At 50.9% G+C, this 15845-nt stretch overlaps 1 protein-coding gene across 2 annotated transcripts in view; it reads right to left on the bottom strand.

Annotated features, from left to right (window-relative positions):
- Positions 1 to 15845, bottom strand: part of LOC109884564 (high affinity cationic amino acid transporter 1) — an 83854-nt gene that overhangs the window by 23575 nt on the left and 44434 nt on the right. For both annotated transcript variants that reach the window (XM_031808164.1, XM_031808165.1), the window contains exon 8: positions 13962 to 14098. In XM_031808164.1, coding sequence (XP_031664024.1) covers positions 13962 to 14098 — 137 coding nt within the window. The remainder of the gene's footprint in view (positions 1 to 13961; positions 14099 to 15845) is intronic.

Raw genomic sequence — 15845 nt, 5'->3', positions numbered from 1 at the left:
CATGATAGCTGGAGGAGAGACAGAAAGGCCATGATAGCTGGAGGAGAGACAGAAAGGCCATGATAGCTGGGGGAGAGACAGAAAGGCCATGATAGCTGGGGGAGAGACAGAAAGACCATGATAGCTATAGGAGAGTCAGAAAGACCATGATAGCTGGAGGAGAGACAGAAAGACCATGAGGCCATGATAGCTGGAGGAGAGACAGAAAGGCCATGATAGCTGGGGGAGAGACAGAAAGGCCATGATAGCATAGGGGAGAGACAGAAAGGCCATGATAGCTGGGGGAGAGACAGAAAGCCCATAAGGCCATGATAGCTGGGGGAGAGACAGAAAGGCCATGATGGCTGGGGGAGAGACAGAAAGGCCATGATAGCTGGGGGAGAGACAGAAAGGCCATGATAGCTGGGGGAGAGACGGAAAGGCCATGATAGCTGGGGGAGAGACAGAAAGGCCATGATAGCTGGGGGAGAGACAGAAAGGCCATGATAGCTGGAGGAGAGACAGAAAGGCCATAAGGCCATGATAGCTGGGGGAGAGACAGAAAGACCATGATAGCTGGAGGAGAGACAGAAAGGCCATAAGGCAATGATAGCTGGGGGGGAGACAGAAAGGCCATGATAGTTGGGGGATAGACAGAAAGGCCATAAGGCAATGATAGCTGGGGGGAGAGACAGAAAGGCCATGATAGCTGGAGGAGAGACAGAAAGGCCATGATAGCTGGGGCAGAGACAGAAAGGCCATGATAGCTGGGGGTGAGACAGAAAGAGCATGATAGCTGGAGGAGAGACAGAAAGGCCATGATAGCTGGAGGAGAGACAGAAAGGCCATGATAGCTGGGGGGGAGACCGAAAGGCCATGATAGCTGGGGGAGAGACAGAAAGACCATGATAGCTATAGGAGAGTCAGAAAGACCATGATAGCTGGAGGAGAGACAGAAAGACCATGAGGCCATGATAGCTGGAGGAGAGACAGAAAGGCCATGATAGCTGGGGGAGAGACAGAAAGGCCATGATAGCATAGGGGAGAGACAGAAAGGCCATGATAGCTGGGGGAGAGACAGAAAGGCCATGATAGCTGGGGGAGAGACAGAAAGGCCATGATAGCTGGGGGAGAGACAGAAAGGCCATGATAGCTGGAGGAGAGACAGAAAGGCCATAAGGCCATGATAGCTGGGGGAGAGACAGAAAGACCATGATAGCTGGAGGAGAGACAGAAAGGCCATAAGGCAATGATAGCTGGGGGAGAGACAGAAAGGCCATGATAGTTGGGGGATAGACAGAAAGGCCATAAGGCAATGATAGCTGGGGGAGAGACAGAAAGGCCATAAGGCAATGATAGCTGGGGGAGAGACAGAAAGGCCATTATAGCTGGAGGAGAGACAGAAAGGCCATAAGGCCATGATAGCTGGGGGAGAGACAGAAAGGCCATAAGGCCATGATAGCTGGGGGGGAGACAGAAAGGCCATGATAGCTGGAGGAGAGATACAGAAAGGCCATAAGGCCATGATAGCTGGGGGAGAGACAGAAAGGCCATGATAGCTGGAGGAGAGACAGAAAGGCCATAAGGCCATGATAGCTGGGGGAGAGACAGAAAGGCCATGATAGCTGGAGGAGAGACAGAAAGGCCATGATAGCTGGGGGACTGACAGAAAGGCCATAAGGCCATGATAGCTGGGGGAGAGACAGAAAGGCCATGATAGCTGGAGGAGAGACAGAAAGACCATGATAGCTGGAGGAGAGACAGAAAGACCATGATAGCTGGGGGAGAGACATAAAGGCTATGATAGCTGGGGGAGAGACAGAAAGACCATGACAGCTGGAGGAGAGACAGAAAGACCATGATAGCTGGGGAAGAGACAGAAAGACCATGACAGCTGGAGGAGACAGAAAGACCATGATAGCTGGGGGAGAGACAGAAAGGCCATGATAGCTGGGGGAGAGACAGAAAGACCATGATAGCTGGAGGAGAGACAGAAAGACCATGATAGCTGGAGGAGAGACAGAAAGGCCATGATAGCTGGAGGAGAGACAGAAAGGCCATAAGGCCATGATAGCTGGGGGAGAGACAGAAAGGCCATGATAGCTGGAGGAGAGACAGAAAGGCCATAAGGCCATGATAGCTGGGGGAGAGACAGAAAGGCCATGATAGCTGGAGGAGAGACAGAAAGGCCATAAGGCCATGATAGCTGGGGGAGAGACAGAAAGGCCATAAGGCCATGATAGCTGGGGGAGAGACAGAAAGGCCATGATAGCTGGAGGAGAGACAGAAAGGCCATAAGGCCATGATAGCTGGGGGAGAGACAGAAAGGCCATGATAGCTGGAGGAGAGACAGAAAGGCCATAAGGCCATGATAGCTGGGGGACTGACAGAAAGGCCATAAGGCCATGATAGCTGGGGGAGAGACAGAAAGGCCATAAGGCCATGATAGCTGGGGGAGAGACATAAAGGCCATGATAGCTGGAGGAGAGACAGAAAGACCATGATAGCTGGAGGAGAGACAGAAAGACCATGATAGCTGGGGGAGAGACAGAAAGGCCATGATAGCTGGAGGAGAGACAGAAAGGCCATGATAGCTGGAGGAGAGACAGAAAGGCCATAAGGCCATGATAGCTGGGGGAGAGACAGAAAGGCCATGATAGCTGGAGGAGAGACAGAAAGGCCATAAGGCCATGATAGCTGGGGGAGAGACAGAAAGACCATGATAGCTGGAGGAGAGACAGAAAGACCATGATAGCTGGAGGAGAGACAGAAAGGCCATGATAGCTGGAGGAGAGACAGAAAGGCCATAAGGCCATGATAGCTGGGGGAGAGACAGAAAGGCCATGATAGCTGGAGGAGAGACAGAAAGGCCATAAGGCCATGATAGCTGGGGGAGAGACAGAAAGGCCATGATAGCTGGAGGAGAGACAGAAAGGCCATAAGGCCATGATAGCTGGGGGAGAGACAGAAAGGCCATAAGGCCATGATAGCTGGGGGAGACAGAAAGGCCATAAGGCCATGATAGCTGGGGGAGAGACAGAAAGGCCATAAGGCAATGATAGCTGGGGGAGAGACAGAAAGGCCATGATAGCTGGAGGAGAGACAGAAAGGCCATAAGGCCATGATAGCTGGGGGATAGACAGAAAGGCCATAAGGCCATGATAGCTGGGGGGGAGACAGAAAGGCCATGATAGCTGGAGGAGAGACAGAAAGGCCATAAGGCCATGATAGCTGGGGGAGAGACAGAAAGACCATGATAGCTGGAGGAGAGACAGAAAGGCCATAAGGCCATGATAGCTGGGGGAGAGACAGAAAGGCCATGATAGCTGGAGGAGAGACAGAAAGGCCATAAGGCCATGATAGCTGGGGGAGAGACAGAAAGGCCATGATAGCTGGAGGAGAGACAGAAAGGCCATAAGGCCATGATAGCTGGGGGAGAGAAAGAAAGGCCATAAGGCCATGATAGCTGGGGAGAGACAGAAAGGCCATAAGGCCATGATAGCTGGGGGAGAGACAGAAAGGCCATAAGGCCATGATAGCTGGGGAGAGACAGAAAGACCATGATAGCTGGAGGAGAGACAGAAAGACCATGATAGCTGGGGGAGAGACAGAAAGGCCATGATAGCTGGAGGATAGACAGAAAGGCCATGATAGCTGGAGGAGAGACAGAAAGGCCATACGGCCATGATAGCTGGGGGAGAGACAGAAAGGCCATGATAGCTGGAGGAGAGACAGAAAGGCCATAAGGCCATGATAGCTGGGGGAGAGACAGAAAGGCCATGATAGCTGGAGGAGAGACAGAAAGGCCATAAGGCCATGATAGCTGGGGGAGAGACAGAAAGACCATGATAGCTGGAGGAGAGACAGAAAGACCATGATAGCTGGAGGAGAGACAGAAAGGCCATGATAGCTGGAGGAGAGACAGAAAGGCCATAAGGCCATGATAGCTGGGGGAGAGACAGAAAGGCCATGATAGCTGGAGGAGAGACAGAAAGGCCATAAGGCCATGATAGCTGGGGGAGAGACAGAAAGGCCATGATAGCTGGAGGAGAGACAGAAATGGCCATAAGGCCATGATAGCTGGGGGAGAGACAGAAAGGCCATAAGGCCATGATAGCTGGGGGAGACAGAAAGGCCATAAGGCCATGATAGCTGGGGGAGAGACAGAAAGGCCATAAGGCAATGATAGCTGGGGGAGAGACAGAAAGGCCATGATAGCTGGAGGAGAGACAGAAAGGCCATAAGGCCATGATAGCTGGGGGATAGACAGAAAGGCCATAAGGCCATGATAGCTGGGGGGGAGACAGAAAGGCCATGATAGCTGGAGGAGAGACAGAAAGGCCATAAGGCCATGATAGCTGGGGGAGAGACAGAAAGACCATGATAGCTGGAGGAGAGACAGAAAGGCCATAAGGCCATGATAGCTGGGGGAGAGACAGAAAGGCCATGATAGCTGGAGGAGAGACAGAAAGGCCATAAGGCCATGATAGCTGGGGGAGAGACAGAAAGGCCATGATAGCTGGAGGAGAGACAGAAAGGCCATAAGGCCATGATAGCTGGGGGAGAGAAAGAAAGGCCATAAGGCCATGATAGCTGGGGAGAGACAGAAAGGCCATAAGGCCATGATAGCTGGGGGAGAGACAGAAAGGCCATAAGGCCATGATAGCTGGGGGAGAGACAGAAAGACCATGATAGCTGGAAGAGAGACAGAAAGACCATGATAGCTGGGGGAGAGACAGAAAGGCCATGATAGCTGGAGGATAGACAGAAAGGCCATGATAGCTGGAGGAGAGACAGAAAGGCCATACGGCCATGATAGCTGGGGGAGAGACAGAAAGGCCATGATAGCTGGAGGAGAGACAGAAAGGCCATAAGGCCATGATAGCTGGGGGAGAGACAGAAAGGCCATGATAGCTGGAGGAGAGACAGAAAGGCCATAAGGCCATGATAGCTGGGGGAGAGAAAGAAAGGCCATAAGGCCATGATAGCTGGGGAGAGACAGAAAGGCCATAAGGCCATGATAGCTGGGGGAGAGACAGAAAGGCCATAAGGCCATGATAGCTGGGAGAGAGACAGAAAGACCATGATAGCTGGAGGAGAGACAGAAAGACCATGATAGCTGGGGGAGAGACAGAAAGGCCATGATAGCTGGAGGAGAGACAGAAAGGCCATGATAGCTGGAGGAGAGACAGAAAGGCCATAAGGCCATGATAGCTGGGGGAGAGACAGAAAGGCCATGATAGCTGGAGGAGAGACAGAAAGGCCATAAGGCCATGATAGCTGGGGGAGAGACAGAAAGACCATGATAGCTGGAGGAGAGACAGAAAGACCATGATAGCTGGAGGAGAGACAGAAAGGCCATGATAGCTGGAGGAGAGACAGAAAGGCCATAAGGCCATGATAGCTGGGGGAGAGACAGAAAGGCCATGATAGCTGGAGGAGAGACAGAAAGGCCATAAGGCCATGATAGCTGGGGGAGAGACAGAAAGGCCATGATAGCTGGAGGAGAGACAGAAAGGCCATAAGGCCATGATAGCTGGGGGAGAGACAGAAAGGCCATAAGGCCATGATAGCTGGGGGAGACAGAAAGGCCATAAGGCCATGATAGCTGGGGGAGAGACAGAAAGGCCATAAGGCAATGATAGCTGGGGGAGAGACAGAAAGGCCATGATAGCTGGAGGAGAGACAGAAAGGCCATAAGGCCATGATAGCTGGGGGATAGACAGAAAGGCCATAAGGCCATGATAGCTGGGGGGGAGACAGAAAGGCCATGATAGCTGGAGGAGAGACAGAAAGGCCATAAGGCCATGATAGCTGGGGGAGAGACAGAAAGACCATGATAGCTGGAGGAGAGACAGAAAGGCCATAAGGCCATGATAGCTGGGGAGAGACAGAAAGGCCATGATAGCTGGAGGAGAGACAGAAAGGCCATAAGGCCATGATAGCTGGGGGAGAGACAGAAAGGCCATGATAGCTGGAGGAGAGACAGAAAGGCCATAAGGCCATGATAGCTGGGGGAGAGAAAGAAAGGCCATAAGGCCATGATAGCTGGGGAGAGACAGAAAGGCCATAAGGCCATGATAGCTGGGGGAGAGACAGAAAGGCCATGATAGCTGGAGAAGAGACAGAAAGACCATGAAAGCTGGAGGAGAGACAGAAAGGCCATGACAGCTGGAGGAGAGACAGAAAGACCATGATAGCTGGGGGGAGAGACAGAAAGGCCATGATAGCTGGGGAGAGACAGAAAGACCATGATAGCTGGAGGAGAGACAGAAAGACCATGATAGCTGGAGGAGAGACAGAAAGGCCATGATAGCTGGAGGAGAGACAGAAAGGCCATAAGGCCATGATAGCTGGGGGAGAGACAGAAAGGCCATGATAGCTGGAGGGAGAGACAGAAAGGCCATAAGGCCATGATAGCTGGGGGAGATTCAGAAAGGCCATGATAGCTGGAGGAGAGACAGAAAGGCCATGATAGCTGGAGGAGAGACAGAAAGGCCATAAGGCCATGATAGCTGGGGGAGAGACAGAAAGGCCATGATAGCTGGAGGAGAGACAGAAAGGCCATAAGGCCATGATAGCTGGGGGAGAGACAGAAAGGCCATGATAGCTGGGGGAGAGACAGAAAGGCCATGATAGCTGGGGGAGAGACAGAAAGACCATGATAGCTGGAGGAGAGACAGAAAGACCATGATAGCTGGAGGAGAGACAGAAAGGCCATGATAGCTGGGGGAGAGACATTAAGGCTATGATAGCTGGGGGAGAGACAGAAAGACCATGACAGCTGGAGGAGAGACAGAAAGACCATGATAGCTGGGGAAGAGACAGAAAGGCCATGACAGCTGGAGGAGAGACAGAAAGGCCATGATAGCTGGGGAAGAGACAGAAAGGCCATGACAGCTGGAGGAGAGACAGAAAGGCCATGATAGCTGGGGGAGAGACATTAAGGCTATGATAGCTGGGGGAGAGACAGAAAGACCATGACAGCTGGAGGAGAGACAGAAAGACCATGATAGCTGGGGAAGAGACAGAAAGGCCATGACAGCTGAGGAGAGACAGAAAGGCCATGATAGCTGGGGGAGAGACAGAAAGACCATGATAGCTGGAGGAGAGACAGAAAGACCATGATAGCTGGAGGAGAGACAGAAAGGCCATGATAGCTGGAGGAGAGACAGAAAGGCCATGATAGCTGGGGGAGAGACAGAAAGGCCATGATAGCTGGAGGAGAGACAGAAATACCATGATAGCAGGGGGAGAGACAGAAAGGCTATGATAGCTGGGGAAGAGACAGAAAGGCCATGACAGCTGGGGAGAGACAGAAAGACCATGATAGCTGGGGGAGAGACAGAATGGCCATGATAGCTGGAGGAGAGACAGAAAGGCCATGATAGCTGGGGGGGAGACAGAAAGGCCATGATAGCTGGGGGAGAGACAGAAAGACCATGATAGCTATAGGAGAGACAGAAAGACCATGATAGCTGGAGCAGAGACAGAAAGACCATGAGGCCATGATAGCTGGAGGAGAGACAGAAAGGCCATGATAGCTGGGGGAGAGACAGAAAGGCCATGATAGCATAGGGGAGAGACAGAAAGGCCATGATAGCTGGGGGAGAGACAGAAAGGCCATAAGGCCATGATAGCTGGGGGAGAGACAGAAAGGCCATGATAGCTGGGGGAGAGACAGAAAGGCCATGATAGCTGGGGGAGAGACAGAAAGGCCATAAGGCAATGATAGCTGGAGGAGAGACAGAAAGACCATGATAGCTGGAGGAGAGACAGAAAGGCCATAAGTCCCCTCTATCTCCTCTATCTACACCAACCCCTCTATCTCCTCTATCTACACTAACTCCTCTATCTCCTCTGTCAACACTAACCCCTCTATCTCCTCTGTCTAGACTAACCCCTCTATCTCCTCTGTCAACACTAACCCCCCTATCTCCTCTATCTCCTCTATCTACACTAACCCCTCTATCTCCTCTGTCAACACTAACCCCTCTATCTCCTCTGTCTACACTAACCCCTTTATCTCCTCTATCTCCTCTGTCTACACTAACCCTCTATCTCCTCTGTCAACACCAACCCCTCTAACCCCTCTATCTCCTCTGTCTACACTAACCCCTCTATCTCCTCTGTCTACACTAACCCCTTTATCTCCTCTGTCTACACTAACCCCCTCTATCTCCTCTATCTACACTAACCCCTCTATCTCCTCTATCTCCTCTATCTACACTAACCCCTTTATCTCCTCTGTCAACACTAACCCCTCTATCTCCTCTATCTACACTAACCCCTCTATCTCCTCTATCTCCTCTGTCAACACTAACCCCTCTATCTCCTCTATCTCTCTATCTACACTAACCCCTCTATCTCCTCTATCTCCTCTATCTACACTAACCCCTCTATCTCCTCTATCTACACAAACACCTCTATTCTCCTCTATCTCCTCTATCTACACTAACCCCTCTATCCTCCTCTATCTCCTCTATCTACACTAACCCCTTATCTCCTCTGTCTACACTAACCCCTCTATCTCCTCTATCTTCCTCTGTCTACACTAACCCTCTATCTCCTCTATCTCCTCTGTCTACACTAACCCCCCTCTATCTCCTCTATCCCCTCTGTCTACACTACCCCTCTATCTCCTCTATCTCCTCTGTCTACACTAACCCCTCTATCTCCTCTATCTACACTAACCCCTCTATCTCCTCTGTCTACACTAACCCCCTCTATCTCCTCTATCTCCTCTGTCTACACTAACCCCTCTATCTCCTCTATCTACACTAACCCCTCTATCTCCTCTGTCTACACTAACCCCTCTATCTCCTCTATCTACACTAACCCCTCTATCTCCTCTGTCTACAACTAACCCCTCTATCTCCTCTGTCTACACTAACCCCTCTATCTCCGCCTAATCTCCTCTCTACACTAACCCCTCTTTCTCCTCTATCTACACTAACCCTCTATCTCCTCTATCTAACACTAACCCCTCTATCTCCTCTGTCTACACTAACCCCTCTATCTCCTCCTCTGTCTACACTAACCCCTCTATCTCCTCTGTCTACACTAACCCCTCTATCTCCTCTATCTACACTAACCCCCTCTATCTCCTCTGTCTACACTAACCCCTCTATCTCCTCTGTCTACACTAACCCTCTGTCTACACTAACCCCTCTATCTCCTCTATCTACACTAACCCCTCTATCTCCTCTGTCTACACTAACCCCTCTATCTCCTCTATCTACACTAACCCCTCTATCTCCTCTGTCTACACTACCCCTCTATCTCCTCTATCTCCTCTGTCTACACTAACCCTCTATCTCCTCTATCTCATCTGTCTACACTAACCCCTCTATCGCCTCTGTCTACACTAACCCCTCTATCTCCTCTATCTACACTAACCCCTCTATCTCCTCTATCTCCTCTATCTACACTAACCCCCTTTATCTCCTCTGTCAACACTAAGCCTCTATCTCCTCTATCTACACTAACCCCTCTATCTCCTCTATCTCCTCTGTCAACACTAACCCCTCTATCTCCTCTATCTCCTCTATCTACACTAACCCCTCTATCTCCTCTATCTCCTCTATCTACACTAACCCCTCTATCTCCTCTATCTACACAAACACCTCTATCTCCTCTATCTCCTCTATCTACACTAACCCCTCTATCTCCTCTATCTCCTCTATCTACACTAACCCCTTTATCTCCTCTGTCTACACTAACCCCTCTATCTCCTCTATCTCCTCTGTCTACACTAACCCCTCTATCTCCTCTATCTCCTCTGTCTACACTAACCCCCTCTATCTCCTCTATCCCCTCTGTCTACACTAACCCCTCTATCTCCTCTATCTCCTCTGTCTACACTAACCCCTCTATCTCCTCTATCTACACTAACCCCTCTATCTCCTCTGTCTACACTAACCCCTCTATCTCCTCTATCTCCTCTGTCTACACTAACCCCTCTATCTCCTCTATCTACACTAACCCCTCTATCTCCTCTGTCTACACTAACCCCTCTATCTCCTCTATCTACACTAACCCCTCTATCTCCTCTGTCTACACTAACCCCTCTATCTCCTCTGTCTACACTAACCCCTCTATCTCCTCTGTCTACACTAACCCCTCTATCTCCTCTATCTACACTAACCCCTCTATCTCCTCTGTCTACACTAACCCCTCTATCTCCTCTGTCTACACTAACCCCTCTGTCTACACTAACCCCTCTATCTCCTCTATCTACACTAACCCCTCTATCTCCTCTGTCTACACTAACCCCTCTATCTCCTCTATCTACACTAACCCCTCTATCTCCTCTGTCTACACTAACCCCTCTATCTCCTCTATCTCCTCTGTCTACACTAACCCCTCTATCTCCTCTATCTCATCTGTCTACACTAACCCCTCTATCGCCTCTATCTACACTAACCCCTCTATCTCCTCTATCTACACTAACCCCTTTATCTCCTCTATCTCCTCTATCTCCTCTGTCAACACTAACCCCTCTATCTCCTCTGTCAACACTAACCCCTCTATCTCCTCTGTCAACACTAACCCCTTTATCTCATCTATCTCCTCTGTCAACACTAACCCCTCTATCTCCTCTGTCAACACTAACCCCTCTATCTCCTCTGTCAACACTAACCCCTTTATCTCCTCTATCTCCTCTATCTACACTAACCCCTGTATCTCCTCTATCTCCTCTGTCAACACTAACCCCTCTATCTCCTCTATCTCCTCTGTCAACACTAACCCCTCTATCTCCTCTATCTCCTCTGTCAACACTAACCCCTCTATCTCCTCTATCTACACTAACCCCTCTATCTCCTCTGTCAACACTAACCCCTCTATCTCCTCTGTCTACACTAACCCCTCTATCTCCTATATCTCCTCTGTCTACACTAACCCCTCTATCTCCTCTGTCTACACTAACCCCTCTATCTCCTCTATCTACACTAACCCCTCTATCTCCTCTATCTCCTCTATCTACACTAACCCCTCTATCTCCTCTGTCTCCTCTATCTACACCAACCCCTTTATCTCCTCTATCTACACTAACCCCTTTATCTCCTCTATCTACACTAACCCCTTTATCTCCTCTATCTCCTCTATCTACACTAACCCCTTTATCTCCTCTATCTACACTAACCCCTTTATCTCCTCTATCTACACTAACCCCTCTATCTCCTCTGTCTACACTAACCCCTCTATCTCCTCTGTCTCCTCTATCTACACTAACCCCTTTATCTCCTCTATCTACACTAACCCCTTTATCTCCTTTATCTCCTCTATCTACACTAACCCCTTTATCTCCTCTATCTACACTAACCCCTCTATCTCCTCTATCTACACTAACCCCTCTATCCCCTCTATCTCCTCTGTCAACACTAACCCCTCTATCTCCTCTATCTACACTAACCCCTCTTTCTCCTCTATCTACACTAACCCCTCTATCTCCTCTATCTACACTAACCCCTCTATCTCCTCTGTCTACACTAACCCCTCTATCTCCTCTGTCTACACTAACCCCTCTATCTCCTCTGTCTACACTAACCCCTCTATCTCCTCTATCTACACTAACCCCTCTATCTCCTCTGTCTACACTAACCCCTCTATCTCCTCTGTCTACACTAACCCCTCTGTCTACACTAACCCCTCTATCTCCTCTATCTACACTAACCCCTCTATCTCCTCTGTCTACACTAACCCCTCTATCTCCTCTATCTACACTAACCCCTCTATCTCCTCTGTCTACACTAACCCCTCTATCTCCTCTATCTCCTCTGTCTACACTAACCCCTCTATCTCCTCTATCTCATCTGTCTACACTAACCCCTCTATCGCCTCTATCTACACTAACCCCTCTATCTCCTCTATCTACACTAACCCCTTTATCTCCTCTATCTCCTCTATCTCCTCTGTCAACACTAACCCCTCTATCTCCTCTGTCAACACTAACCCCTCTATCTCCTCTGTCAACACTAACCCCTTTATCTCATCTATCTCCTCTGTCAACACTAACCCCTCTATCTCCTCTGTCAACACTAACCCCTCTATCTCCTCTGTCAACACTAACCCCTTTATCTCCTCTATCTCCTCTATCTACACTAACCCCTGTATCTCCTCTATCTCCTCTGTCAACACTAACCCCTCTATCTCCTCTATCTCCTCTGTCAACACTAACCCCTCTATCTCCTCTATCTCCTCTGTCAACACTAACCCCTCTATCTCCTCTATCTACACTAACCCCTCTATCTCCTCTGTCAACACTAACCCCTCTATCTCCTCTGTCTACACTAACCCCTCTATCTCCTATATCTCCTCTGTCTACACTAACCCCTCTATCTCCTCTGTCTACACTAACCCCTCTATCTCCTCTATCTACACTAACCCCTCTATCTCCTCTGTCTCCTCTATCTACACCAACCCCTTTATCTCCTCTATCTACACTAACCCCTTTATCTCCTCTATCTACACTAACCCCTTTATCTCCTCTATCTCCTCTATCTACACTAACCCCTTTATCTCCTCTATCTACACTAACCCCTTTATCTCCTCTATCTACACTAACCCCTCTATCTCCTCTGTCTACACTAACCCCTCTATCTCCTCTGTCTCCTCTATCTACACTAACCCTTTATCTCCTCTATCTACACTAACCCCTTTATCTCCTTTATCTCCTCTATCTACACTAACCCCTTTATCTCCTCTATCTACACTAACCCCTCTATCTCCTCTATCTACACTAACCCCTCTATCTCCTCTGTCAACACTAACCCCTCTATCTCCTCTGTCTACACTAACCCCTCTATCTCCTCTGTCTACACTAACCCCTCTATCTCCTCTATCTCCTCTGTCTTTACTAACCCCTCTATCTCCTCTATTTACACTAACCCCTCTATCTCCTCTATCTACACTAACCCCTCTATCTCCTCTGTCTACACTAACCCCTCTATCTCCTCTGTCTACACCAACCCCTCTATCTCCTCTGTCTACACTAACCCCTCTATCTCCTCTATCTACACTAACCCCTCTATCTCCTCTGTCTCCTCTATCTACACTAACCCCTCTATCTCATCTCCTCTGTCTACACTAACCCCTCTATCTCATCTCCTCTGTCTACACTTACCCCTCTATCTCTAACTCCTCTCCCTACTATCTCCTGCCTCTCCCTACTCTCTGCTCTCTCTCTTCTCCCTACTCTCTCTCCTCTCCCTACTCTCTCTCCTCCCCCTACAATCTCTCCTCCCCCTACTCTCTCTCCTCCCCCTACTCTCTCTCCTCCCCCTACTCTCTCTCCTCCCCCTACTCTCTCTCTCCTCTCCCTACTCTCTCTACTCTCTCATTTCCCTACTCTCTCTCCTCCCCCTACAATCTCTCCTCCCCCTACTCTCTCTCCTCTCCCTACTCTCTCTACTCTCTCATTTCCCTACTCTCTCTCCTCTCCCTCAACTCTTTTCATTCGTATGCTTGATAATAGTTGTCAGATAAGTAAAGTATCACTGGGCCGAGACCTCTGAAAGAGTGACAACAATACTACAAACTGATGATGTGTGGTTCAAACACAGAACAGCTTGGCCACATCATCCACAGAGCTGGGGTCCAATCTGACTGTAGGTCCTCAGGTGACTAACTGGGTCACAGCACTCTGAACACCAGGTTGATTTATTATTATGTATTTATGAACTTTAACCTCTCTCTTCGAGGAGATGACAGCTAGGTAAACAACGACACCATGCAGCTGCTCGCTCTACCACTGATGGGTGTCTTCCCTAACCTCTAACCTCTAACCCCTACCCCTGACGCTGCTTACCAGACATGACCCCAGCGGCCATGGTGGACATGATGGGTGTCTTCCCACCTCTAACTCTTGTAATTTAACCCCTGACGCTGCTTACCAGACATGACCCCAGCGGCCATGGTGGACATGATGGGTGTCTTCCCTAACCTCTAACCTCTAACCCCTAACCCCTGACGCTGCTTACCAGACATGACTCCAGCAGCCATGGTGGACATGATGGGTGTCTTCCTCTCACTGATGCGGGCCAAGAAGGAGAAGAGGAGGCCGTCTCGAGACATGGCAAATATTATACGAGGGAGAGGGAACATCGAGCCCAGGAGACTGGGGGGAGGAAGGGAGGGAGAGGAAAGGGATGAGGAGAGAGGGAACATAAAGCCCAGGAGACTGGGGGGAGGAAGGAAGTGAGGGGAGAGGGTCGAGGAGAGAGGGAACATAAAGCCCAGGAGACTGGGGGGAGGAAGGGAGGGAGGGGAGAGGGTTGAGGAGAGAGGGAACAGTGAGCCCAGGAGACTGGGGGGAGGAAGGGAGGGAGGGAGGGGAGAGGGTTGAGGAGAGAGGGAACAGTGAGCCCAGGAGACTGGGGGGAGGAAGGGAGGGAGGGGAGAGGAGAGGGTTGAGGAGAGAGGGAACAGTGAGCCCAGGAGACTGGGGGGAGGAAGGAAGTGAGGGGAGAGAATTGAGGAGAGAGGGAACAGTGAGCCCAGGAAACTGGGGGGAGGAAGGGAGGGAGAGGAAAGGGATGAGGAGAGAGGGAACAGTGAGCCCAGGAGACTGGGGGGAGGAAGGAAGTGAGGGGAAAGGGATGAGGAGAGAGGGAACATAAAGCCCAGGAGACTGGGGGGAGGAAGGAAGTGAGGGGAGAGGGTCGAGGAGAGAGGGAACATAAAGCCCAGGAGACTGGGGGGAGGAAGGGAGGGAGGGGAGAGGGTTGAGGAGAGAGGGAACAGTGAGCCCAGGAGACTGGGGGGAGGAAGGGAGGGAGGGGAGAGGGTTGAGGAGAGAGGGAACAGTGAGCCCAGGAGACTGGGGGTAGGAAGGAAGTGAGGGGAGAGAATTGAGGAGAGAGGGAACAGTGAGCCCAGGAGACTGGGGGGAGGAAGGGAGGGAGAGGAAAGGGATGAGGAGAGAGGGAACAGTGAGCCCAGGAGACTGGGGGGAGGAAGGAAGTGAGGGGAAAGGGATGAGGAGAGAGGGAACATAAAGCCCAGGAGACTGGGGGGAGGAAGGAAGTGAGGGGAGAGGGTCGAGGAGAGAGGGAACATAAAGCCCAGGAGACTGGGGGGAGGAAGGGAGGGAGGGGAGAGGGTTGAGGAGAGAGGGAACATAAAGCCCAGGAGACTGGGGGGAGGAAGGGAGGGAGGGGAGAGGGTTGAGGAGAGAGGGAACAGTGAGCCCAGGAGACTGGGGGGAGGAAGGGAGGGAGGGGAGAGGGTTGAGGAGAGAGGGAACAGTGAGCCCAGGAGACTGGGGGGAGGAAGGGAGGGAGGGGAGAGGGTTGAGGAGAGAGGGAACAGTGAGCCCAGGAGACTGGGGGGAGGAAGGAAGTGAGGGGAGAAAATTGAGGAGAGAGGGAACAGTGAGCCCAGGAGACTGGGGGGAGGAAGGGAGGGAGAGGAAAGGGATGAGAAAGGGAGATTTTGGTAGAATGGTAGGTATAAGAGGGGTGAGGGTAAAGTGGGGGAACAGGGGAGGAGAATTTGGTAGAGAAGAGGAAGAAGGGTTGAGGGGAAGAGATTTGATAGAGGAGGAGGAAGAGTTGAGGGGAGGAGGAAGGGTTGTGGGCAGGAGGAAGGGTTGAGGGCAGAGAGACTTGATAGATGAGAGGAGGAAGGGTTGAGGGGCATAGGAAGAGTTGAGGGGAGGAAGAAGAGTTGAGGGGAGGAGGAAGAGTTGAGGGGAGGAGGAAGGGTTGAGGGGCTGGGGACTTGATAGAGGAGAGGAGGAAGGGTTGAGGGTAGAGATTTGATAGAGGAGAGGAGGAAGGGTTGAGGGGAGGAGGAAGGGTTGAGGGAGGAGATTTGATAGAGGGGAGGAGGAAGGCTTGAGGGGGGAGGAAGGGTTGAGAGAA

The sequence above is a fragment of the Oncorhynchus kisutch genome, linkage group LG28, assembly GCF_002021735.2.
Source record: "Oncorhynchus kisutch isolate 150728-3 linkage group LG28, Okis_V2, whole genome shotgun sequence".
Lineage (NCBI taxonomy): Eukaryota > Metazoa > Chordata > Actinopteri > Salmoniformes > Salmonidae > Oncorhynchus > Oncorhynchus kisutch.
Note: the sequence above shows the minus strand (reverse complement) of the source record. Positions and strands in the feature narration are given on the sequence as shown.